The 25,841-nt window shown below is 35.9% G+C and overlaps 1 protein-coding gene across 1 annotated transcript in view; it reads left to right on the top strand.

Annotated features, from left to right (window-relative positions):
• Window positions 1–25,841, top strand: part of NBAS (NBAS subunit of NRZ tethering complex) — a 177,110-nt gene that overhangs the window by 58,144 nt on the left and 93,125 nt on the right. Inside the window, exons 33-40 of the mRNA XM_009639823.2 lie at window positions 6,032–6,145; window positions 7,926–8,083; window positions 10,195–10,293; window positions 17,160–17,327; window positions 17,928–18,041; window positions 18,288–18,411; window positions 23,547–23,623; window positions 24,168–24,305. Of these exons, the coding sequence (XP_009638118.2) occupies window positions 6,032–6,145; window positions 7,926–8,083; window positions 10,195–10,293; window positions 17,160–17,327; window positions 17,928–18,041; window positions 18,288–18,411; window positions 23,547–23,623; window positions 24,168–24,305 (992 nt within the window). The remainder of the gene's footprint in view (window positions 1–6,031; window positions 6,146–7,925; window positions 8,084–10,194; window positions 10,294–17,159; window positions 17,328–17,927; window positions 18,042–18,287; window positions 18,412–23,546; window positions 23,624–24,167; window positions 24,306–25,841) is intronic.

The raw sequence follows: 25,841 nt of genomic DNA, 5'->3' as shown, positions 1-25,841 counted from the left end.
GAGAGATTTACAGCCAGATGATGAAATGGCCTCCTGACTTTCCCTTCTATGTCGTTACTGGGCTAGAGAAAACCAGAAGGTGAATGTGCAAGGTGGTTAATTTTTAAGCAGGTGAATGGTTTAAAAACTACTATTTATGCTACAGATTACATATTTTTTCTAAGAGTGTTGGGCACTCTGACTGTAATGGTTAACCTTGGGAATAATGCTAATGGTTGCTTCTGTGGTAAGTATGGAATTTGAGTAGTAAAAGTGTATTTCTAGAGTGAATCTTGGTAAGGAATACACTACTTTGACACTTCTTTTTCTTGTCTCTTATGCTAAGTAAACAAATAACTCGGTCACTTTCAAAGTTATCTTTTAGTTTTAGATTAACTTTTCTTTGAAAGGAAAAAAATGCAAGAAAATATTTCCGGTAGTGACTTTCTGTGGTGGTGGATGTGGTGGGTTTTTTTGTGGTGTGTTTTTTTTTTTTTAAGTAAGTAGTTTTAAGCTTCTGTGATGAAAAAACATTTCACTGTCATTGAGGGATGACTTATATTACTTACAGAAATACTATTTTCTGTACAGGATATTAATTTTTAAGCAAGATATGGATTCAGTATGAGAATGCCATAGTTGTGAATTTTATCTAAACTTCTTTGTTATAGGAGATGGGCTATGGAAAACAGGTTTCTTTCATTTTAAGAAACTCAGTATTTCTTTAATATTTTTAGTTTTTCTGGACTTGAAAGCTATAAACAGCATACCACTGTTACTGCAGATTTTCTTTGTGCCTGACATTCCATCCCATTCATGAGTATCCAGAAGAGTATCCAAACGCATACAAAGGAAACATGATTGTCATTGGTGTTTTAAGTACTGCATGAAAATGCAGTATTTTTCCAGCAGATTTAAGAAAGGCTGTAGAGCTTCACTCTTTAGTCCTCAAATGCTGCTGTATGTACTTCCAGTGAGTGCTGGAATAGGTAACCTTACACTGAATTGAGTTACGTATGATTTTACTAGCTAGGTTAATAACACCTTTAAAAACAGATTTTAAGTGGAATGCTGGCATAACCTTAATCATAGTCTGTAAATGAAGAGTTTCATAAAGTTTAATAGTATGTATAAAAAAAAAAAAAAGCAAGACATAGAAATGGTATTTCTGTACCTGTCAACTCTTAATTTAAGTTATTGAGTTACAATTAATTATTAATATGATGAAGAGTTATTTTAGGACTTGGTAGCCATAAGAATGATAACAAATGCTAATATTCCACAAATTAGTTTATAGCCAAAAGGGCATCTCATGCATACATATTTTAAGTTTTCTGAATGAGTATATTTTATTTTGAAGTGAATAGTAGAAAAGGAAAACCTTCCTTGCAGTTTTAGCACAAGTAGTCTTTGTTAGCAGTTTTAAAACTTCTGGGAAAGGGTAACCTGATTTCTAACAGCTTATGATGAAAGAGAATGGTTTTATGGAGATATATTAGTATGAGTCTGGATATTGAAAAAGAATCTAGGGATTGAACTTTATGGACTTGCTTAATGAAGAATTAGATAAAGCGCTGCTGGAAGAAAGAATTGGGTTTCGTCCCTAATTGTTTTTCGCTACTTAGACAATTTTCCTGATTTATGAGCCACCTTTGCTGTGAAAGAAGTTCTAATTTAGTCTAGTGGAACATACTTACCAGCATTGGTTATGAGTGCTCAAATTTGCCATCCCTTGCATTGCTGATCCACTGTGTGCATCTACGAGTAGAGTGCTTTCTTGTGCTTTATCTAACTGGAGGAATTTTTCAGCATTTCCCCCTCTTTGCTCCCCCTGCCACCTCACCCCGTATGATTGCTAATTGTGAAAGACCGGCTTGGCACATCTACCCATACCTATGTAAATTTTATACATATTTGTATATAGTATATGAAATGTTATACTATATATAATATATAGCCTAAAAAATACTGTGAGCATATATATTTTAATTTCAATTCTAAAAGAATGCATTTGCTATACATACAAGGGTAGAGTGCACATGATCATCCTCGAAGAGCTTTGGGAGCTGTGTTCTCTGAATACAGTTTGTTTAGAGAGCAGCACTGAAAGGGAGTAGTAGAATTTATATTCATACTTATCAAAGGTAAAATGTTGCTTAGGCAATGATATATCAGCTAGCTTCTTAATTGCTTTAAAGTATTTGATTAATGACAGTAAACTCTACTTAAGACTCACGTCACTACCTCTGTAAAGTAAGCACATAAGTGTTATCTTAATTTCACAGATGGGCAAAGTGAGTGAGGGAGAATGTGCTCAGCATGACAGCCACAAAATCTGCACCTGCTCCGGGAGCTGGGGCTGTTTTATGTCTGGCAATCCTCACTTAATCCACACTCTCAGTTAAGAAACAGTGTGAAAGAATGTGCTTTATGTAATTACTTGCCTACAAAATAGAGGAGAAAAAAAAAGTAAAATAATGCTTATATATCAGAAATTAAGAGCATCTTCTCTGCTGTTACTGTGTATTAAAATGATCTGGTGAGCATTGCTCTTTACTACTTGAGTGAGGGTCTCTAGAAATGTTTTCTGTTCACCTCCCGGTGCCCCTCATGCCATCCATCGACTTGGGAGGGGTGAGGAGAGAGGTTGCCAGTGAAGACTGAGGCAAAAAAGTCGTTGAGTACCTCAGCCTTCTCCTCATCTGCTGTTACCAGCCTGCCAGTCTTGCTCATCAGTGGGGGTATCTTCTCCGCTGTTACTGTGTATTAAAATGATCTGGTGAGCATTGCTCTTTACTACTTGAGTGAGGGTCTCTAGAAATGTTTTCTGTTCATTAATCTCTTTTGTCACAACTTTCTATGGTAAATTAGTTAAATCTAATATCCATAAGCTAATTCTAGTAACTTTAAGCTTTGCTCACATTTTTAAGTCAAAGCTTATTTTTGAAATCCGCCTTCCTCAACACTGACTTTCTTGCTTCACACATGTGGAAGTAACCATACAGATGGTTTCTGATCTCCTAAATGTAGGTGACATGGAATTGCTGGATTTTATATAGAATTTTGATACCATTTGACTTTTAAGTTTTTATGATACAGTTTCACTCAGGATGATGTTTTGTCTACTCACAAATACAGTGTGTAAATGTGTTTCAATAACCTTTTTTTTTTCTTTATATGACCCAAATTGGATCCAAACTTTGAAAAAGTATTTTAGCATCCTTTATTTCTCAAGAAAAAAATATTTTCTTTTATTTCCAAGCTTCCATATTTTGCTTCTCACCATTTGTAATAGAATCATAGAATCATTTAGGTTGGAAAAGACCTTTAAGATTGAGTCCAACTGTTAACCTAACAGTACCAAGTCCACCACTAAACCGTGTCCCTAAGCACCACATCCACACGTCTTTTAAATACATCCAAGGATGGTGACTCAACCACTTTCCAGTGCTTGACAACCCTTTCAGTGAAGATGTTTTTCCTAATACCCAATCTAAGCCTCCCCTGGTGCAACTTGAGGCTGTTTCCTCTCATCCTATTGCTTGTTACTTGGGAAAAGGGGCTGATACCCACCTCGCTACAACCTCCTGTCAGGTATAATGTCATATCTGCTTGTATCAACTTCTATCTGAATGCTAAACTGTTTAACAAAAGGAGCTAGAAAGAACTTTGGAGACTTAAATCTTCCTTAGTGTAGTAACCCTTAGCATATAAATATGTTTTCCTTATGACATAAGGAGGCAATAGTCTGAAGGAGCTGAACACACACACACTTTCACAAATAATAAAAGGGAAACAAAAATTGAGATATCCTTTCCAGTTTCTGAACTTGATTTGTTTGAGTCTGGATGTCAGACATTAACAATAAGGCTCAATACAGAATTACTTCGTAATATAATATGGTCACCATCTTAATGGTTTTTCTTCTTGAGCCTTTTTTGTTTTTTAATCTTGGATGTCTGTCAAAATGGCAAGGGGAACAGTTTAGAATTCAAACCCTTCACTTTTATAAGACTCTATTAATAAAAATGCCTTAAAATGTGGTGTCGTGAATCTGAAGCAGTGATTTTTTTCATCTTTGAATAGAAGAACAAGACCTTGCTGCTAAAATACAGTATTTTAAGTGACTGCACTGTTGAGGCAATGAAAGACAGGTGAAAAAGGTCTTGGGCTGTATGTTGCAGGAGATTCACTGGTCATGTTGGAGCTGAAGGTTGTTCTGTGGGATAACAGTATGTGTCAAGATAATGGAAGTTTAAATGAGTGAACAGTAGAGATAAGATGAGCAAGTATAGCTGTGGACTGAAAGGAGAATGATGCTTGTATTTTATGCTTGCACTTCGGTAAAACACGTAGAGATGTATCCTACTACATTAAAACTAATTAGCTAAAACATTGGGGATGGGGGACTTTTCAGCAAATGACTGCTCAAGCATAGTCAAGAAAACCATTCCTTGCTCCAAATGTTCTCCTCTTTTCCCTCCAATCCCACTGATTTTTAAGTAGTCATAAATAGCAGTGATTATTTTGCCTAGCTGAAATCTCAGGGACAGTAGTTTGATTATTTGTCTTGCCTTTTATTTGTGTCTGCTACTCAGTCAAATCTCTCTGTAAGTAGTAAAGCTGTCAGGGTGAAGGGGGCATCAGAAGGTGAGTGGCAAGTACGGATCTCTTGCTTATAGAAATGACAGTTCGCATTTAGCTTGTGTAGATAGAAGCACCTTTTTGTCGTCTGTAATTGCTTTTGCCCAGATGAGAAGTTCCCAGGTTCCAGAGGGCAAAATTTTGCAACAGAAGAACCTTGGATGCAATTAATTTGCAACATCATGTATTGGCAGTATATAGAGCAAGAGGCCAAAAGATAAAATGATGGGAAGCTAACCTGTTTTCCCAGCTTCAGTTAGTTATGACGTGCTGGGATTAGGGGAATCTTGTCTGAGTTCAATAATTAGGGTAACTTCACTTCCCTGAATGTCATTTAGCGCAACTGCTTTTGAGAAAGCTTTCAAAAGAAATTTCCTTTGCCTGCATTGATGGACCTGCAAAGTAGAGTTAAAAATAACAGCTTTACAATTTTAGAACATGTACCCTTTAAATGGTTTTTGGAACCGGATCTGTTTAACCTTCGGAAATATTTGCATTTCACAAGTTGTAGTAATACAGTTTCATAAACCAGTGCCCTTTTCAAATGACTGTAACAGCAGTGGCTGTGTAAAATTGCTTTTAATAATAGGGAATAAACATGAGCAAGAAGCTTGTATTGAAAAAATCCACTCATTTTTATTAGCTTCTTGCCAGCCTTCTTTCCTAAATTAGAATGAATAGCATGAGATTATTTTTTCCTGTATGTGTTTAGTCATGACATACAGTGCATGGACATAGACGCTATTTTGAGCACAAGACTGGAACAACTGGTGTCAGTAAAGTAAATAACGTTAAGGAGATCAGTAGTATCTGAAGTATTACTTTTGACTCATAAATGGGAGAAGAGGCATTGTCCAGAAGGTTTGGTGTCCAAGATGCATTTATGGTGTGAAAAAATAAGTTTCGGCTCTACTTGCTCAATTTGTGAGGGCTGGGATTTTTAAATACTTCTCTTGCACATCTCATGAATTCTTTGGCTCCCTGCAGAGGGAGTTTAAACTGAGGTTTTGTATACTGTAACAAAACCATTAAAAATTTCAAAATACTTCTATTAAAGTTCACAGAAGTCTTTTTTCAATGTCAGGATTTTGATTTATATGTCACTTATGTTAATTATTAGTTTTGATCTATGTCTTGGCCATTACGTAAATAAAGTTTTCAAAACTTTTTTAACCTAGACATAACATGATGTGTAGGTTTTTTAGCCAGCTGTGATGCCAATGTTTTGTAAAATACATAACTGTTTTTATTGATTCCTTCAGGAAAAAGCAGACAGTTTTATTTCTGTTTCAGTTTCAAGACAGGCTTTTCATGTTCTGACATATAATTTTTTTAAGAAATAAAGTAGCAAGCTTAAGTTGACCATGAATTCCAATTAACTAATAAAAATGTTGAATTTTCCTTACAGGAGATGATCAGATGGAGAGAAAAGGTCAAGTTTTAATACTTTTAGTGGAACAAGCTCTCAGTTTCCAGGACTACAAAGCAGCTAGTATGCATTGCCAGGAGCTCATGGCCACAGGTGAAGTGAATAAATGGGGGTGGCATGGGGTAATGGTAGTGGAAATCTGAGTTCTGACTCTTGGCTTACTGTGAAGTATTGTACTTCAGATTGGTCCATTTCATTCAAAAATCAGTTACATTTTGTTCGTGGAAGTCAACTGACATCAGCATGTCAAACATAGAAGGCAGGCGCTATGAAATATGACAGCAGATCCTGTTGTCATGGAGGAGGAACTCCATGTAGTCATGGAACTACAAAATACTTAAGCCACAGGGACTTTTTCTAAATCAGTTTAGTTCACTGAGATCTCTCAACTGAGGTTGCATACTGTCATTCAGATAATACTTTATTTTTTGCATTAGAAGCTCAAAATATATCCTAGTATGGATTCCATTTCTAATTGTCTCCTCAGAACTTTTTTTCTTGTAAGAAAGCAAAGGAAAAAGTTTTAATTTGTCATGTTGTTTAAATCCCATTTACTATGTTTTGGTATTATGATTTTGTTAATTAATGTTTGTGTGTAACCCTATGGAGATTAAACATATATGTTGGTCTCTACACATTCATTGTCATTTATATATAGTCATGTTTCTTCTCTGTAAAATTCTGTATGACAACGTATTTCAGTATCTTTCTTAAGATGTGTTCCAGTTTGCAAAAGTTCGTTCATATAGTCTAAAATCTTTCTCTGCAATTGCTATCCCACTTGTTCATCTCTGGAAATAATTATAAGAAATAAAATTTTGTTAGCCAGCTGGGTAGGGGTCTTGTATTTAGTTTTCAATCTGAAAACAATATTATAGGTTGTCATAATAAGTGCCAGCTTGTTTCTTACTAAGTCATGTGCACGTTATAAAAGATATTTCAGGTATCTTCAGACTGGACCTATACTTTTGGAGAGACTTTTGCCAGGTCCGTTTGCATATCTCCAAACTTAATTTCTTGGCTTTTTGACAAACGATGCATGTGATGTGTGGGAGCTGATGAGAAGAGATGCCAGCCAGCATTCTTGTAATCTCCTCCTAAAGCAGGAAAAATGGATCCTAGCTGTTCGTGATATTTCTTTTGCACAACAAAAACATGCAAATGTTTTTGCCATATGTAATGTACAAATACATGAAATGGAGATGTACACAGCAAATACAGTATGTAATAAGGTAGCGAACTATTAGATGTGCAACCTTAGGGAGCTTTACTGTATGCCTCTGGGAACCACAATTTCTCATTCTTTCTACACTCTACCCCTTTCAAACAGGTAAAAATATGTAGCTGCAGCTACTAGGAATGTGCAGGTCTTTTAGACGTCTATCTATCAAAGTCTTAAAATATGTGTGGTATTTATGTAATTTGTATATGTGAGGTTGTGAGTGGAGGTAAATGACATATATGTGTCAAGATACTAGGGAAGATGGGATTTGTTCCTTTGGCTCTTTTTTCTGCCTTGAGATTGGGGTGGGGGGCGAATCTGAGATGAATTGATGTTCTTTTAAATATATCAAAAGAAAGATTTTACTTTTTTTTTTCCTAGCGACTCCCGCAGGGTGTTTAATATAATGCTCTGAAGTAAATTTGATTTTCTTATTGCAACGTGTAGAAATGTAGTGTGTAGGCTTACAGATGCCTATTGTACTGATATCTACAATATGATAATAATGTATCTTTGCAATCTTTGGTCAGTCTAAAGTTGAGTTACATCTCTAGTTTATGATTTTTTTTTGTTCAGTAGGAATTATGCAGCATGCTTCTATCACTTGTCAAGCTTACCAACCTCAGAAGTACATTTTGTCTTCCGTTGTAGGTTATTCTAAAAGCTGGGAAGTATGCAGTCAGCTTGGGCAATCAGAAGGCTACCATGATTTGGGTATGCGTCAGGAACTAATGGCTTTTGCTCTGACTCACTGTCCCCCAAGTGCCATAGAGGCGTTGCTGGGAGTGAGCAGTTCGTTGCAAACCCAGGTAGGTGTTTCTGAAACTTCTTTCATGCAAGTTCAATGATTACCAAAGTAAAGGGGACTTGTATTCATTTTAAAGTTCGTTCCTTTACCTTCCACCCCCCAACAAGTTTATATTGTTCAACTGTGTTTTTCTACTTTCAGTGTTACATTTCAACAAATGTGGTCTCTTTATAAGCATTTTTATGTGACAAATTGGCTTCTCAGGAAGGAGTGCAGTTGTATTCTTGATCTTCAGTACTTTATTTTCTTCATTTATTGCCTGATTTAAACATTTTATTTGCAAATGGAGTTAAAGAATTTTTTCAGTGTTTTCCAGGTTCTGTCACCTGTCTACACTTTGTAATGCAACTTCATTAAATGCCTACATAAATATCTATTAAATGTTTATTCTTGCATTTTTATGATCTCTACCCAATATACAATTAAATTCTTTTCTCACTGATTTCAACCATGTAATGGTTTTAATAACTACAGCAGGCTTTTTGTCTGAGACATCTTTATTAAACTCTGCAGCGACTGACTTCTTAGTAGAATCAGATCTTAGTTTTCAGCTGATCATATATATGTGAGAACACATAATTGTGGCTTTTAAGTACATGTTACAGCAAGATGACATAGCAAACCTTTTGAAAAGATTTATTTGAAACTGCAGTGCAGTAATTTAGGTTGCCAAAATGTTAAATTTCTGTTCAATGTAATTGTGGCTTGGCCTATGTACTATTACTTGTTTAAGAGTCCGTACTTGTCTTAGTTGTCTAAGAGTTCACAATGTTCATAGATTTATCTTTGTGTAATAAAAACATCTTAAGAGGCTTGCATTCTGTGTCTGAAGAATGGGGAAGAAGGGAGCAATAGCTACAGTACATGTGCAGTGTAATTAAGGCAGCTGTGTAGCCTTTTTCTTTACAAAATTGCTTGTCTAGCAATGTATATAAGAAATACAGGCAACATATGAAGGCAGTCTGTGCTGTTTGAGTAACAGGATAACATCAGAATAAAATGCTGCAAAGGATTTGAAATAAAATACAGCTCCTGCAAGCTAATTACTATTTTTTCATCATGAAAGCACTCAAATTTCAGAGAGGTAGATACAATTATGAGCTTAAAAGCGGGTGGAATCTTTGCAGAATTGATACCTCTACAGTATAGAAATAAAAACTTGTTTCACCCCTTCTGTGCCTATACCTGGAATTAGAATTTGAAGTCAGACAAACTTTTGGCACTTCATAATACAGAATTTGTTAGACTTTCTTCAGTCAATTCACTGCCTCTACATCGTTGTCTCGTTCCTTCTAAAGGCTTCGTGTCCTTTTAGTTGTAGCGCAGTGCAGCTGCTCAGCCACTGGTTATAACCCTCTTGCATCCTGCTTCTCCAGGGGAAACAATTCTTTGTCATCTTCATTTACAAAACTTGAGACTGAATTTGTTGCTAAGGATTCTTTGTTAGTTCAATATCATTTGTAGCAAAAGTGCAGTGATGATTCATCTGGTATTTGCCCCAGGAAGCCAAACCCAAGTCATGGTTTCTGTCAAAGCACGTTTAACCAGCTGCTTCTGCAATTACTTTCTCCATAAACTAAGCATAAGCTTTTCAGCTCTGTTCATTAATGGTCCTACATGTTTGGTCCAAGCACTCTGTCTTTAAATAGATAGTTCTATGCAAAAAATCTTTATCAGATGGTCATGCTGACCAGATGATATATATAAGTGTCTCTTGTGGACCTTCATCAATTCTATGGCCTGTAGAAATTCTGCTCTACAAAACTATTACACTTGCCTCTGTGGACAGTTCAGATAATGGATGCTTTTCATGGAAGTGCTTTAGCCTATGTAGTACCGCAGGGTGCATATAATTAAAAAAAAAAATTACATTATATGAAAAATACCACACAAAAATCACAGAGAAGGGAAGGTCTTTTTTTCTAGGGACTACACCAGTGAGAGGATGTCAAAGGTACCCGTGTGGTGTTCTCCCTGTCTTCCCCTTCACCCTTGTTTTTCTGTCATGGAAGCTTTTACATCAGAATTCTTTGGGTTTCCTATGACATCAGTCATAATTCTTACATTTGATTATTTGACTGGTAAGAGATTATGTTTATTTTGTTTTTATAGATTCTTTATCAGGCTGTGAATTACCAGTTTCTTCCTTCAGAAGGAGGTGAGAATATAAATATATCAGGACCTTCATTGTTGATCACTAAGGATACAGAGGTAAGCCTTAAGGAGTTTTTAAAGTAATAATGATTTTGTTCTGCATAAAATGCACAACATTAAATACATCTACTAATTTCTGTTCTTAGATTGTTTTAAGTTCAAGGTTTTGCTTATGTGTTTATACTTAGTCTGTTCTAATTTTTCATTGCTTCTTCATACACAGTCTTAGAACCATAGGAAAAAAAAAACAAACCCAAATGCAGAGGCAGGAGAATAGGAAGGTGCAACAAAGCTTAACACAATAAAATGCATTAATGTTGGTTTGATTTTTGGTCCGTCCCAATTGCAAAGGAAGACATTTGAAAATAAACCTGAGCTACGTGTTTAATTAAAAAAAATGTTGTGAATTAAACCTATTTTCCCCTTTGTTCTGTGCATCATGAAGTTCATGACTTCTTTGCCATTTTATAACTTTCATATATTGCATGTGAAATTACTTTTGTGTGCATTATTAGGAGGAACTCTGAGTGTTTTGTGGGAAATAGAGGCAGGGCAGCAGGGGAAAAATCTACCATTATTCTTTCTGCTTGTCATGTTTATTATTTTAACAAATTTAAGTGTGTACATGTACAATTGCAAGTACATTTCTGTCTTTAAAGAAGATGTAATAGCCTATTTATGAAAGAAAGTAAAGTCTTTTTCATCCTCTTCAGAGTGGAAAGTTCTGAGTTTAATTCTGAGAATCTTAGAGACACAGGAAAGAATAGAGAAAGAAAGAAAAAAGGTGGTTCATGTTGCATAATCTGGCTTTTTGAGAAAAGTATCTGAGTAGTAGCGTCCTTAATGTCATTATACCCTTGGGGAATTTTTACCAATGGCAGTTGTAGATGGAACATGCTAGTTTTTGCCTTTGGTATATTTAACATCACGTAGCTTAAAACCCCATATCCCTCCTTCGTGTTATTGGAATGGAAACAGGCAACTTGTATGTATATGTCTATATTTTGTGTATGTTTTTTATATATGTATAGGCATACATGTGTACCTTGTATACATATATGCATATGCAAATGTACACATACCTATTTCCATATATTAAAAATGAATGGTTGAGAAAGTAAAATAGCACTGAAAACAGTATTCAGAGGAAGAGAGCTAAACACTTTATATGTCTGTTAGAATCATTGATGTGAAGAACAGGTTTGTTCAATGTCAGGAACACTTTTTATTTTCTGTAAATTGGTAACCGAATCTCTCTGAGAGGAAGATTATTAAGTAGATGTTAATAAAATTGTGGAACCTTCTGATGTGGGTGTGGATACATATGTTTACGATATTTTAATGTATGTAAAAAATTTGTCATGCATCACCTTTCATATTCCACGGTACTATGACTGTATGTTGTAACAGAACAATTACACATGCATATAAATGATTCAGAAATGTATTCAAGGGTTTATCAGAGTTGAGTAAACTCACTAATTAACTTCATTATCAATTCAGTTTAGATATCTGTAGGAATTTTCATTATGCAAGGGAATTCACATTGAGAAAATTATCCACTCTTATTTTCTCCAACACCTTTCAATTTTTTTTTCCCTTAGTTGTGGTTAGTTGTTTAGAATTGGAAGTAAGCAGAGAGTTGATCTAGCAAGTTTGTATGTTGCTGCATTGAGATTTTTTGCTTTCTGTTTTAATACAGCTTCTTGGCATGTCATATTTCAGATTGTTACACTATGAAATGAGTTCTGTATATTTGCTAATTCTGTCTTTCTGTTGACTTACTAGGGATTTATAGCTTCTTTGATTTCTTGCAATGTCACGGGAGGAAGCATAGCCAAGAATTTAGTCGCTGTATAACCCTTCCTTTCTAACAGACATCTGAAATGTTAGAAAAGCAATATATTCAATAACTCAGTTTCTCTGACTTAACTGAATCCCATAACTGTAATTCCCATAGTTCCACTTCAGCTAATTCCTCGTGCTTCACCTTCATTGTCTTGCACGGAATTTCAGTTTCTTCAAAGAAAAAACTGTAAGATTTTTTTTGCCCTTTCTTTTTACTCCTTTCTTTTTTGCTTATGTCCTGATTAACTTATAGCACCCTTTTCTCAAGGAGTTAACAAAAGTTCTTATTTTTCACTTATTGATACCTTTTCAAATTGGTGCTCTAAATGTAATTTTCCTTATCTTGACTTGACTAAGCTTTTTATACTGTACATGTGTTTGCTCCTCCCTTTCTCTTTTGCATTAAAAATGCCTATCTGTAAGTATAATAATTTTCCTTTTCAAAACTTTAGTGACCTTTTTCTACCTCTTCTTAATCTAGTATTGAATCATTAGTTGCTATTACCATTTTTTTCATTATAGCAAACTACATCACCAGCTTGTCAATCATTCTTCTCTGGATGAACTCCTTCTAGAAGTGTCTAAACTCATTTTATTTTTGTTGTTTTAAATTTTTCCTCTGAAACTTTTTTTCCCCATGAAACTTGCAGAAATCTTGATAGCAGCTGGCTACAAGTCTTCTGTCCTATTGACTTCAGTAGAACTTTTCTCCAAGGTTTTGGTGGTCCTAGTCTGAAGGAAATTCCCGATTGCTATGATAAAGATGCACATAATTATTCTGTAGGAACTAATACACTTGCACAAGGATGCACTTCATTACCATAGCGCCAGCTTGTAACTGTTGATTGAACTCATGGCATCCATTGGAGAAATTTATCCTCTGGAAGCAGATGCATGATATCTGTTAAAAAATAAGATTATTATCTTTTACATATCTGGATGTGAAAACTTAATTACTGTGAAGTGGCACATCAGCACAAGAGAAATCTGCAGTTTCAAGTTTCCTTGAAACGAAACTCTTTGATAGGAGAGCAGACTTGATTTCTGGAGGAGGGTATCTCCAAATATTAGGAATGATTTTCTTAAATGTTGCTTAAAGAAAAGAAAATTTCCAACTAACAGAGCATTAACATTTTCTTTGCATTTTTCCCAGGCACTAGATCTGTGAAAAGACAGCGTCTTTTAAAACATTTTTGTCCATTACATTGGTACATCATGCATTTGATTCACTACTGGTTAGAAGTGATTAGGGAATGCTGTATTTATGTAGCATGCACTGGGAATCCTTCCACCTGGAGTCTTTGGAACCTCAGAGCAAAAATAATCCTCCAGCTGCTGTTTCAAATAGTTGTGATTTTTTTTACTTTTATTTTTTATTTTGGGATTAACTGGAGCTGTGTTTTGTGGTTTAGTAAATGTACTGGGTTTAATTTTGTAATAACTCTTACAGGAAGAGGTAGCTGTAAGTCCTGAAGGAAATGTGTTCATTTACACTGTCACTGAACTCTTGTGCAGAGAAGGAGAAAAATCTCAACATGGAACTCAATATGTGCATTGTTTAAACTCCCATTGTAGTCAGTGGAGATCCAGTCAATGCTGCATAGAGAATAATGCAGTTAATCAGTTATTAGGTACTTGATTCAGTTACTTAAAATCATATGGAATTGTAGAACGCTTTGGGTTGGAAGGGACCTTTTAAGGTCATCTAGCCCAACCCTCCTGCAGTGGGCAGGGACACCTTTAACTAGATCAGGTTGCTCAGAGCCCCATCCAGCCTGACCTTGAATGCTTCTAGAGTGGGGCCTCCACTACCTCTCTGGCGGGTACTTACTCGTAGATATCAACAATTTGAGATGCTCTAAGTTACCCTTCTGTTGTTTAGCTACTGACCTAAAAAGTCTAAGTCCTTTGTCAGATCTATAAATGCTAAGCAGGTATCTTCATTACTGCTATATATCTCAGACAGTCATCACAGCCTGTGTTTAAGCAGCTGAATCAAATGCATTGCGTATGCTTAATGCTGGATTACTTTTTCAGTTCCAGTGACTTTATAGCCCTAATAAGAGCTTAGACATCTAGTGACACCTGAATTTTAGTGTTGTTATATTGAGCTGAATCTTTTCTATAGTCTCTCATCTAGGGTCTGGCTTACCTTTGCAGGACTAGAGTTTTCAGTTAGACTGGTTCATTGGTTAGTCTTAGGTTTATGGTTGCTCTCGATGATCTTAAAGGCCTTTTCCGACCTAAATGATTCTGTGATTCCATTATTAGCTGTAACATATACTACGAAAAGAAGAAAAAAAAAAAACACAACCCCCAAATCAAACCAGAAAACCCCAAACCAAAGCATTCTGAGGCACAAAACATAAATGTAGAATAAACACAAAGTTATGTAAAAGATGCTATTTCAAATTCCTGTTTTCCAATGTCAGTACCAAAAAGGGGAAAAAGGAAAACTGATATGTCTTGTTCTGTCATATGAACAGAATGTGCTCCACCTCACTTTGTTTCCTTCATAATTTTAGTGCATAATGGCTCTTAATGCATGAAGTGTATACAGTGTATGGTTTTTGAATGTTTTGATTCTTGCACCTTGACTGATTGTCACTAAAGACAAAAAAAAAATAAATCTGTGTTGCAGGTGTTTATTTATTACTGTCTCATGTGGTTCATTCAAAAAATAGTTGTCTATGTTACTTACCCTTGCATTAGACTGTTTGGAATTATATATATGTGTATGTATGAGCACATGTGTATATATATACATATTTTAGCTGTTATTTTATAGTATCTTGATAATTCGGTATTCGTTGATAATTTTTTTTTTTACATCAATTTAGATTCATATGAATTTTTAAGCTGCTAATTTAGGATTAATAGGTGGTTGTTATAATTATGTTTTTAATCAGAAGTGCTTACTTTTATAAAGGATATCAAGAAGAAATAATACAAGAAAATAATTTCCCCAAACACCCCTCAAAACCTCCAAATTATAACTTTTTCCTGAAGATACAATTGAAGGATATAATTAAAGTTGTCTTCTTAAAATGAGAACTCCAGATATCTTTAACAAATCATTTATTTTATGAGAGATTGATTCAGGATAACAAAAAGTTATAGCCTGAAAGTGTTGCAGTTCCAGGTTCACAGAGGAATGGCTTTTCAGAAAACAGAGTTCTTATTTGGGCAGAAAAGATGAATTACTCAGAGTTGAAATTCTTTTTAGAAAAAATCAGAAGAGTTATCTGATAGTGATAGACCTATAGAAGCATACAGACCAGAATACAAGTTAGCCCGTTAGCTTTCATGCCACTGAAGGGGGTTTATTTTAAACATTGTGTTCTGTTCAAATGCAGTTGAGAACTTGAGAGGGGCGATTTTTTTTTTTTTCTGGTTCTGTTTTGGTTTGGTTTTGCTTCATTCTTTTTTCCTATAAAGAATCAGTTAGGTCCTGCAGCATCTGCTTGAAAATGGAGGCAGAGAGAAATTAGTATTCTGTATATAACATTTAAAATAAATTACAAAAAGCTTTTGTACCATGTGCTGAGAGTGTTTTATTTAAAAAGCACACAAACAAGAAATTCTCCCCCACCCCACCAAGCCACCAAACCTGGGATTTTCTGTTGCTTTTCACTTTTCAGAAGAACAAAAATTCTGGCTTGTTGTACTTGCCATGCTCTTTCTTAATCTAGTGAAGTAAGAGCTGAATTTTCCAGTTTAGCCAGTCAGTTAGTGGCACATCTGTGAAATGTAGACTGTAATTTCAGAGAAGATTGGGAAAAAATACTGAAGCCTTAATGGAAAGAAGGACTTACAATGGACCTGCTACTTCAGTGGTCAGCTTGAGGCAGTGGTTTACTCAAAACTATAGTAAAAGGTACTTAAAAATAAGTTTGTCTGCAGTGAAATTCTGCCTTATTGAAGTGGACATGTTTTTTCACTGAAGTTACTGTGGGACATAGTTCACCTGAGCATAACTTGGCATCCTTTTGCTCTGATGTCTGAAATTTTATCATGAGTTTGTAAGTTGTAAACTAATACCTCATACAGTTATACAGGTAGAATTTTTCTATTTCCATACACTTCAGTGTATGGGGAAATGAATAATAAAGTTGTTAGGGAGAAACATTGGATTCCTGTTGAACAAGCTATTGAAGTTTGCTTTATGAAGGAAAATATTTATCTTTTCTATTGCTGAATACAGTGTGTTTACATTAGCATGCTAATTAGATATTTATGTCTAATGTGTAAGCTTTGTAAAGCCTGCAATTAGCACAAACCTTTCAGGACTGGAATAGCACGGATCAACCAGTATGGATGTTCTGGGTGTTATTTAAATGTTTTACATAAGGCAGAGCTGGTACAGAAAGCTCCATTTGTGGAACGTGTCTTTTACTTTTAAGAATTGACTTACATGAGTTTACTGAGACTGAGTGAAGATGTATTGCAGGATAACATATAGACATATACATGCATGTATTGCAGAAGCAGTTTGGGACTGAGAGTAAGCTGGGGTCTCAATTCTTTTTTGCAGTCTTTTAGCTTTGCTATATTCAGTACTTTGTAAGTGCTGACTGCAGAATTTCAAATCTTGGTGATACTTTTCCACTTAGTGTGGAGATACGAATGTTTACATCTCTTCACCATTTCCTCTATTGAGAATTCAATTTAATTAATGCTAGAATTATCGAAGATTAATTTTAGCGTGCTTCATCTTCTCATTTGTAGAGAGATCATTGTTTTAACAGAAGCATTCAACAGTTGTGTAAAACATCAGCACTATTGACTTTGGAAATAAAGAAGGCTGGTGGTGTCTGTGGAAACAAGAGGTTATAGTTGAATAAGGGGCAAAATGTTCTACTGATCACCATACTCACTTCAGATTGAAACGTCTCAGTCACTTCTAACTTGTGTTTTTTGTTTGCTTTTATGATAGCTGTTACTTAAATTAATGATCATTAAAATATGTTATTAACATGATGTGCCTGATCTCTAACGCGTTTGGCTTTAAGTCATTAGCCTAATTAAAGCTTGAGTCTAACACTTGCCATTGTGTGTGTTGGATATGCTCACAGGATGAAACCAACATCTCCTCTAGCCAGTCTGCTGATTTGTTGTACTGGACGACATCAAAAACCATGAAGGTGTTGACTAACACAACTATGACTACAAAAGCCATGCTGCATGCTGTCAGTGATGGACAGTGGTGGAAGAGATCCTTAACTTATCTTCGACCATTACATGTAAGGGGTTGCTGATGTGTCTGCAGATGTTTACACATTCACTGATACATTAGTACAAAAGCTGGGCTCCTTTATGGGAATCTGATAACTGAAGACCTCAAATGAACTAGACACATCAAGGGATTGTTGCCAAGCAAATCTCAATGAAAGAAGGGGTCTAAAGTTGTTTCCTTTTCTTGTTTTCTAATTCTATTTTTTCCTGGTTTTTTAGTATAGTATGAGAAAGCATAGTTGAAATTTGACAGAACTTCAGAACTTTGGGGAAGAAAGCACAGTGAAATCTACTCTTTAAATACTGTAATTTTATATTTAAGGCTGTTCCTTTTCGATTTCTCTTTTCTACCTTCTCTACTTCAATGGATTTTCTATAATGTTTATGATACTGGTTTATCTGATACTACTTTTGAGCATGATTCTCTTTCTGTTTTTTAAGAATACTGGACCTCATTCAGCATTGGTTTATATAAGATGACTCCTGTCTTTCTCCCCACTGAATTCGGTGATACTTTCATTTACAGTTGCTTCCATTCTGAAGAGCAGTTACAGACTTTTTAATGAGCTTTTTTTGTGACTAGGCTCAACTATACTTATTTTTCCCAGGGCCAAGAATTTGGAGATGCATTAAAAAGTGGGCCTGGAGAAAATGCCACTGTAGAAAAACAAGGCTGTCATCCGTTTTATGAGTCTCTAATTGCTGATCCATATGTCGCAGAAGTAAGTTTCTGTTGCAGAATTCTGAAGTGTTAGTTTTTTGTTGAGATCTTACAATTAAGTAACAACACGGATTTTGGATTATTTGTGTGACTTAAAATTTTGTGCAATAGTAGGAAAAAATCCAGAATTAAACAGAAAGGAAAGCAAATGCAGGAACCAAGGTAGATAATTGCATCTGATGCAAGTGAGCTAAATATAACTGCAGCGTGTAGTGCGCATGTGTCAATTATCTTATTTTACTTCTAGTCTGAAATCAGCTATGGCACATACCAGAACAATTCTTTGGAAAGCCTTGCAGAAGTACTGCTGAGAACAGAGAAGCTGACAGAAACAAAGAGCGAAGGAAAAGACCTACTTCCAACTACAGAAGGTATGGATATGTTTATATGAACTCCTGGTTTTACTATACATAGTAAATGTAGGAGAATCAATGGATGGGTTTAAATATGGAAAAAATCACACAGTGATTTGAATTATTGTCTGGGTATTTTGTATGAATTGTGATCCCGTTTGACATCTTACACTGGTAAGTAGTCTTGATAGAATTACCTGCAGAGTTTTCAAGAGAAGTGGTATTTTTAAAAGGAGTTGCTCAGTAAAGACTAGAAATCTGAAAGTTGGCTTTAAATAAGCAGAAACCGATATTTGGGGGCTGATGAAGATGCGAACATTGTGGGCAGAAAAATTTTTTAAGGTTTCCTGAATACTACCATGTACAGATATTAAAATGGAAATTTGCAGCCCAGTGTTAATGTTATTTGTATGTCTACCTGTGCATTCACTTGTTCAGATTCTGTGCCATTGTGTGTACAGCTTTCAGTATTGCAGGGTCATTACAGTATTTTATTTGCTAATTGATGCTTAACTGCAGCTTCTGGAATCAATAGAACTTTTTGTCATCTTCTGAAATTTCTAAATTTTATAGGTTATACTTAACAATTTGTTAACTGAAAGTTTCACTTTTTAAAAAAAAAACCAGCAAACCACACAAACACCTATGATTGTTTGTCTTTCCTTTTGGCTGTCTCCTGCTGGTTTAAGAAATGAACTGTTTAAATATTTACATGGTGTTAGTGTCTTCTGAAGGAACATATCTGTATTATATTTTACTCCATGGTAAGTTCTGCCATGAAAAATTAGTATATTAAATCACTTGCAATATGAGAAAAGTTTCAAGTGAGACTTCCTTCCTAAGCCACACAGTTTTATTTCAACTGTTGAGTGAAAACCAGCATGTTTGTCTTACAAGGATACGATTCAGTAGTTTGAGATATGTGATATTTCTACAGCTAACCTGTACGGTTGTAATATAATAACATTGTGAGTTAGAAAAGGTCAGCAACAGCTTGTATAAATGGGGATGTATTCATGTTTTGTTCCTTTCATGCTCTCTTAATGCAAAAATAGTTTTAAATCAGTACTTGTGATCTCTTTTCTTGCATGCTGAAAGCCTGTAGCCTTCTAGCTCTGATGCCTGTGTCTTAAAGGAGGGGGAGGCAAGGATTCAAAGTATTCATTGCTTTCTTAGGGCAAATGATGTTAGTTGGCAGATCTTTGGTAATACTTCCTGCTCCAACTTGAGTAAAAGGAACTGGTTGTTTACAATTCCGTGGCTGCCTCTGAGGTGGAAATTTCAGTTTTGGGGACTTCTGCTTGAGGAAGAAAATAAATTTTAGGTTTTGAGCCTCTATCTTCCTCCTCTTAAGTGTGCAGAGTAATGTTTTCACCATTTTGATCCTTCTGTTCTCTTCCAGCATTGTTATTCTGTAGTCAATATGAATTTGTCTTACAAGTCTCTCCAACTGTGCTATGGAACTGAGAGTTCTGTATTTTCCTCTGGGAAAGGCGTACTCAGCACTCCTGCTCTATGACACCTTTTGGTAGTCAATAGACCGTCCTTACATACAAGTGTAACGTAGCCTTCTGTAAATGAATGGATTAGCAATTTACTAGTTGTAATGCACTTAGCCCTGGATTAACTGTATTGGATCCTACCTCTTCCCCCTTCTTATTGCTTTGCTTTATCAGTTACCATGAAAGTCTTTATGATCGGTTAACACTTTCAAGATTGTGGAGCTAGAAAATGTGCATATTGATATCACACTGCCAAAATTTAAAATAAGGAAGTCTCGCAGATATGAATCCCACTTATTGTTTTTCCTATATTTTCAGGCTTACTCTTAAGGTTTTGGGAGTATTTTGCCGTATGAAACTTGAATGCTAGTATGAGTTATTAGCTACTATACTAGTAACTAACAAACATAGCAGATTTCACCTGATTTTGCTGGCAAGTTGGAATCCCATTTATTTCCTCCTAGCTGTCTTCTAGGACAACTACAGCAGCAGGTTTAAGCTCCGTTAGAAGAATCAATGAACCCGGAAGAAGGTGCAGTTTAGCAAAGAAACCCTAATTGTCCTTAGGACCTTGCCTTAGGAGAAGTTGAAGCATGCATCAAACTCTGTTTCTATTACTATAGCAGTGTCATGCTCCAGGTGTGAGGGAATGGCTAAACACTTTCCCTAGAGGCAGTGCACATGATAAAACTCAAGATAATGTTTTCTGCTTCTTTGTGGATTTGGTAGAGTCACAAGCCTTGGACTTTGGCTTTTCTTCTCCTTTCTATCTGGATGTAGGTGGTAGAATGAGCATTTTCTTAGCGTGACCAAGGCAGTGTTGTGCATCTCTGTTTAATTGTAGTTGCCTTTCTCTGTAGCCCTTAGGGATTTGACGGGAAGGTTGAAGATGAGATCTGAATGGGAAGTTACTACAATTAATGGATGCATTTTGTTGTAAACAGATTAGGTACTAAATTTGAAGTAAACCCAAGAAAGTCAGTCATACCCATTAATCCTCAGGAGTTTTAGAACAAAGAATAGCTTAATGTTTTTTCATGATCTTGTAATTGCTTGAAGATATGGCTGTTTAACTGTAATATATACTTTTAAGTTTAGGGAGATTTTATCCTATGAAAATGAACATTTAAAGCACTTTTTGCATTTTTTTCAGAGAAAAAACAAGGGAAAAGACCTGAAACTTCCTAGGTATTGATAAATTCCAATTTTAACAAATAAACCATTTCTTCCCTACTTTGCCTTCCAAACAGGCTTGTGGCGTAAAGACCTTCACAGGAAATAAAAATTACTCATAAAATCAAAATTTTGTTTGTTTTCCTAAGGAAATAATGCTTGTGGGGCAGCAGCATTGGATCCCTGCTTGTTACTGTCTGTCCTCAGTGGTTTACCAGCCCTGTAATGTTTAATCTCTTTAGCAAATTTCAAATTTTTCAGAGGTCTGAAATGATACTGAACTCCTGTGAATTTTGTGAAGATATATGAGAGGACAGAATGGCATCCTGCTAATGTCCATGGCCTGCAATTTGAACTCAGCCCTGTTAGTTGTCAGAGAATTCCCATAGGGCTTCACTGGGAGACAGAAAACTGTATGAAATTAGTCTTTGTGTATACACATGTTTGTGTATGTGTAAAGTAGGCATCTTTACATGTATACATGAATACATCTGCACACAAGCACGCAGGACATTTATATCAGTTCAGGGGGTAGGTTTTTTCTTAGAAGAGGTGGCAATGGAGGCAGCTCTTTCTTTTTAAGTACGTTCTGGCAACTGGGATGCCTTTGTGTTGAGCTTCATGCAAGAATACGAATAAAATCATATTGTTTACTGGGCTTGTATTGGTGCTATGTTCTTTGCTACCTGAAGGGTGAAGATAAATTTTTGCTAATGTGGCAGTTGTCATGCTCCGGATGTTAAGTTGGAAAAGAACCCACAATTTATTATGTATTCCTGAGGCTTTACGATCATTAATTTTCCAGAGAAAGGGAGAAGAGGGCAGAGCCCAAATTATTCTTCCCCTCCCCCCAGTTTTTTCTGTTCAAGTAAAGGTGGTTGTAAGAATATATAAAGGAACTTTGCTTGTGCTCAGAGTAGGAAATACCAATTTTGCAAACTAATTCATCAAGGTTTTAATATTAGATATTTCTCGAGTCCTATTATCTTTGCTTCGACAGCATACAGGTTGTTTTGAATACAGCAAGAAGCTATTGGTAAAAGATACTTGAAGCACAGAGCATAGGTGCTGTTGGACAGGCTTGTATTTGCAGTAACTGTGACGTATTGCTGTGTAGACAGCCTCTGTGATGACTTGTCACATAGAAATTTGGGGTTTGTATCTGGCTGGGGGCCAGCATGTAAATCCACTTCAGGCTGATGGCAAATTAATGATAATCTGAAAATTGTAATTGGTCGTTCAGGCTTTTTATAAATCATTCTTTGGAACAAAGAATTTACTGGGGGGCTGTGTGTGTAAAGTAATCAAGTTCCTTGCCAGCATACCCTCAAGAGTGGTTTGTGTAATGGGGGAATATATTGGAGACTTCCTTAAAATAAAAAGAGCTAAGTTGCTGGAAGATGGCTTCTACTGATTGAAATAATAATATTATCATCTATACAAAAAAGGAAACCGTAATGTTGTTTTCCTGGTATACTTAAAATTCCTTATGCAATTTTTGGTCCAGGTTTCATAAGATTGTTGAATTTGTCCCTGGAACTAATAATTTATATTCTCTACCCCCAAAATTGAATATTAAGTGTATCATGAGTCTTGTTATTCTGTAACTGTTTATTGGAACTTTCATAGCAACCACAGTGACGCTTGAATTCAGTACAGAGGGAGATAACTGCATGAAGAAGACATCCTGTTAATAATTAAAAAATTTTGGGCACTCATATTGTGTCTGTGTATTGGTTCTCCTATTTGCGTAATGTAAAGTATAGTGGGGTTTTTTAAACAAAAAGCAGGTTTGGTATCTATAATGTAGGAAAAGTGGATAATTTTTGTGTCAGTTTTACCAGAAGTGTATCTTCTTATAATCAGAATAATTTTTCTTCGATGCATTCAGTTTGACTATGTCATTGTGCTGTTATTTCTGTGTGCAGTATGTGGCAGGACCTGGTTTTGGTGTTTCACTGTTCTTATTTAAAATTCATGTTACACTTGCAGCTTTTTTTTTTTTATTTTTTTTTTTCATTAAGATGGAAGTCTTCAATATGGTTTGTTGTGTCAGTGGTTGAACTAGAGCTCATCTTGAAGAGAAGACATTTTGTACTGTTCCTTTGGTTGGTATTTTTGAACACTTCCAACATTACATTGCTGCCTTTATTTTACAAGCAAAAGATTTACTTGTCGTAAATCAGTACAGGTGATATTTTAGTGGATTTGTTTAGCATCTGTTACTGCATAGTCTCATTCTTGTTTGGTTAGTGCATCAAATGGTTTGCCTGGAAGTCAAGGTAAAGCTGTGCTGCAGTTTAATTACATATTATCTGTTTCTGGATTGCACTGATAAGTGTTTAATTAGGTATGTATAGAGTGCTTCAAGCTAGTGTCTAATAAAATACGGTTACACTGAAAACATTTCATTTGCTAACTGTCAAGGCTAGATGGGTCAGTAATCAAAGCTTTATTTTTACTCCCTATATGTTGCAGTTCTGTTACAACTGGCAAGCGATGCTTTACCAAATGATATGGCCTTGTCTCTTGCCTATCTACTTGCACTGCCACAGGTATGTTGATAGTGATTTTGTTTGTATGCTTTTGCCAGGAAAGATTATTCATATAATTTCAAAATTCTGTAAGAAAAGTAGTTTCCATAGGGTTTTAAGATCTAAGTATTTGAATTAATTTAAATACACATTTTTATAGTTTGGGCTGATGCATTTAAAGCAAACTGAACAAATGCTGTTGGACTGGCTTATGAGCATGGCACTGGTGAAAAGACACATTTTCTTACTTAAAGTAGTGGTTGGGCCACCTGACTGACAGTTCTAATGTAGGTCAGAAATATGGATAACAACTTCATGTGGTATAGAAGCAGCAAAACCGTATTTGGAAAATAATTTTGGTTAGGTATTTGTGCAAGGGAGGAAAACCACCGTAATATAGAATTATTTTTGTATGTGTGTGGAGGTTACTGATTTACTTCTGTGCCAGAAAAACACAGTCAGAGCTATTTCTAAATCACAGCAAGTAGCTTTTTAGAAAGTTTGTGCACTTAATGTTGTATGCTTGCTAATTCTTTCATCTAAATTAATGCTCTCTTTCTCCTAGGTGGTAGATGCCAACAAATGCTTTGAAAAGCAATTACATTCTGCGTTATCTCTCCAGCTGGCAAGTTATTACTATAGCCTGCAGATCTATGCTCGTTTGGCACCATGTTTCAAGGACAAATGCCACCCTCTCTACAGGGTTAGTACTCTTTCTTTTTAAAACCATATTCATTAACGTGCAGCATTAAAGCTATTCTAAAAAGCCAGTACATGAGTTAAGCCTGTTAAGGAGCTGATCTGACTTACACTGTAAGCAGCCTGTTAAGTTACGCATAATTATTCTTCTACAGTGCTGTAAACAGACAAGTATTTCACAATTTGTGGAGGAATTTTTGAAGCACAACATCAAGTGTCATTTATAGGTAATAGCACTATCAATCTTCAAAGTAGCTTATAAACACTGAGCAATAATGAGCATAGCCTATGCTGTCATCTTCCAATACCAATATGATATAGTCCTTCCTAGATACAGTCAAGTGTCCATTTAAACAAGAACGGTGCTATTTGAAAAGTTTCTATAGCTGTCTTTGAGGTGTGTTGTTTTGTATTTTAGGTTACATATGTTGTTTTGAAACTTCATCCTCATTCACTGATGAATTTTTTTATTTCGTGGTTTCGTGGTTTATGTCGTGGTTTAACCCGGCTGGCAACTCAGCACCACGCAGCCGCTCGCTCACTCCCCCCCCTCCCTCTGTGGGATGGAGGAGAGAATCGGAGAAAAGAAAAAAAAGTAAGACCTGTGGGTTGAGATAGAGACAGTTTAATAAGAGAGAAGAATAACAATAGTAATAATAACAATGGTAAGAGAATATACAGAATATATATAAAACAAGTGATGCCCAATGCAATTGCTCACTACCCGCTGACCGATGCCCAGCCTGTCCCGAGCAGCGATCACTCCCCCCGAGCCGCGATCACACAGCCCCAGCTGCGACCACTCTGCCCGCGACCGACCGACCGACTAACCTCCCCGAGCATGATGTTATATGGTATGGAATAGCTCTTTGGTCAGTTTGGGTTAGCTGTGCTAGCTGTGCTGTACTCCCAGATTGATATGCACCTGGGCGAGCAGGAGAAGCTCAAAAAGTCCTTGAGTAGTCTGAGCACTACTTGGCAACAGCTGAAAACATCAGTGTGTTATCAACATTCTTCTGGTACTAAATCCAAAACACAGCACTATGCTAGCTGCTGTGAAGAAAATTAACTCTATCCCAGCCAAAACCAGGACACTTTGACAAGTGTTTCTTTTTGAAATGGAATAGCTTTGCTTCTTATTCATTGCCTGTGATTAAAGCAGTTACACGGTAAACCCTGAACTAAACTGAAAAGGTGACATACCAAACTTTAGTAAGGCTCCAATTTCCATTCTTACTAAGATACCTGAGTAAAAACTCTTATTTGCCTCTCCAAGAGAGCCTTTCTGAATTTACAGCAGTTCTTTCCTCCTGTACAGAAGCTCTCTGGACTGTTCGGGTTTCAGCCTAGCTCTGCATTACAGCTAAAAGAACACTTCTGGTCACAGGTTTTTTGAAAAGAGAGACCATTAATCAACACCATGGCATGAGAGAAGATTTTTTTTTTTTTCCCCCATGTTCAGAATAACTCCTGATTTACAGAGGAAAGCCTGTTCTGATATTTGCCCAGTTCTGCAATTAGGCAGCCTGTGTTCCTGCTG

This window comes from Egretta garzetta, unplaced genomic scaffold (genome assembly GCF_000687185.1).
Source record: "Egretta garzetta isolate BGI_Z169 unplaced genomic scaffold, ASM68718v1 scaffold15, whole genome shotgun sequence".
Classification (NCBI taxonomy): Eukaryota; Metazoa; Chordata; class Aves; order Pelecaniformes; family Ardeidae; genus Egretta; species Egretta garzetta.
Note: the sequence above shows the minus strand (reverse complement) of the source record. Positions and strands in the feature narration are given on the sequence as shown.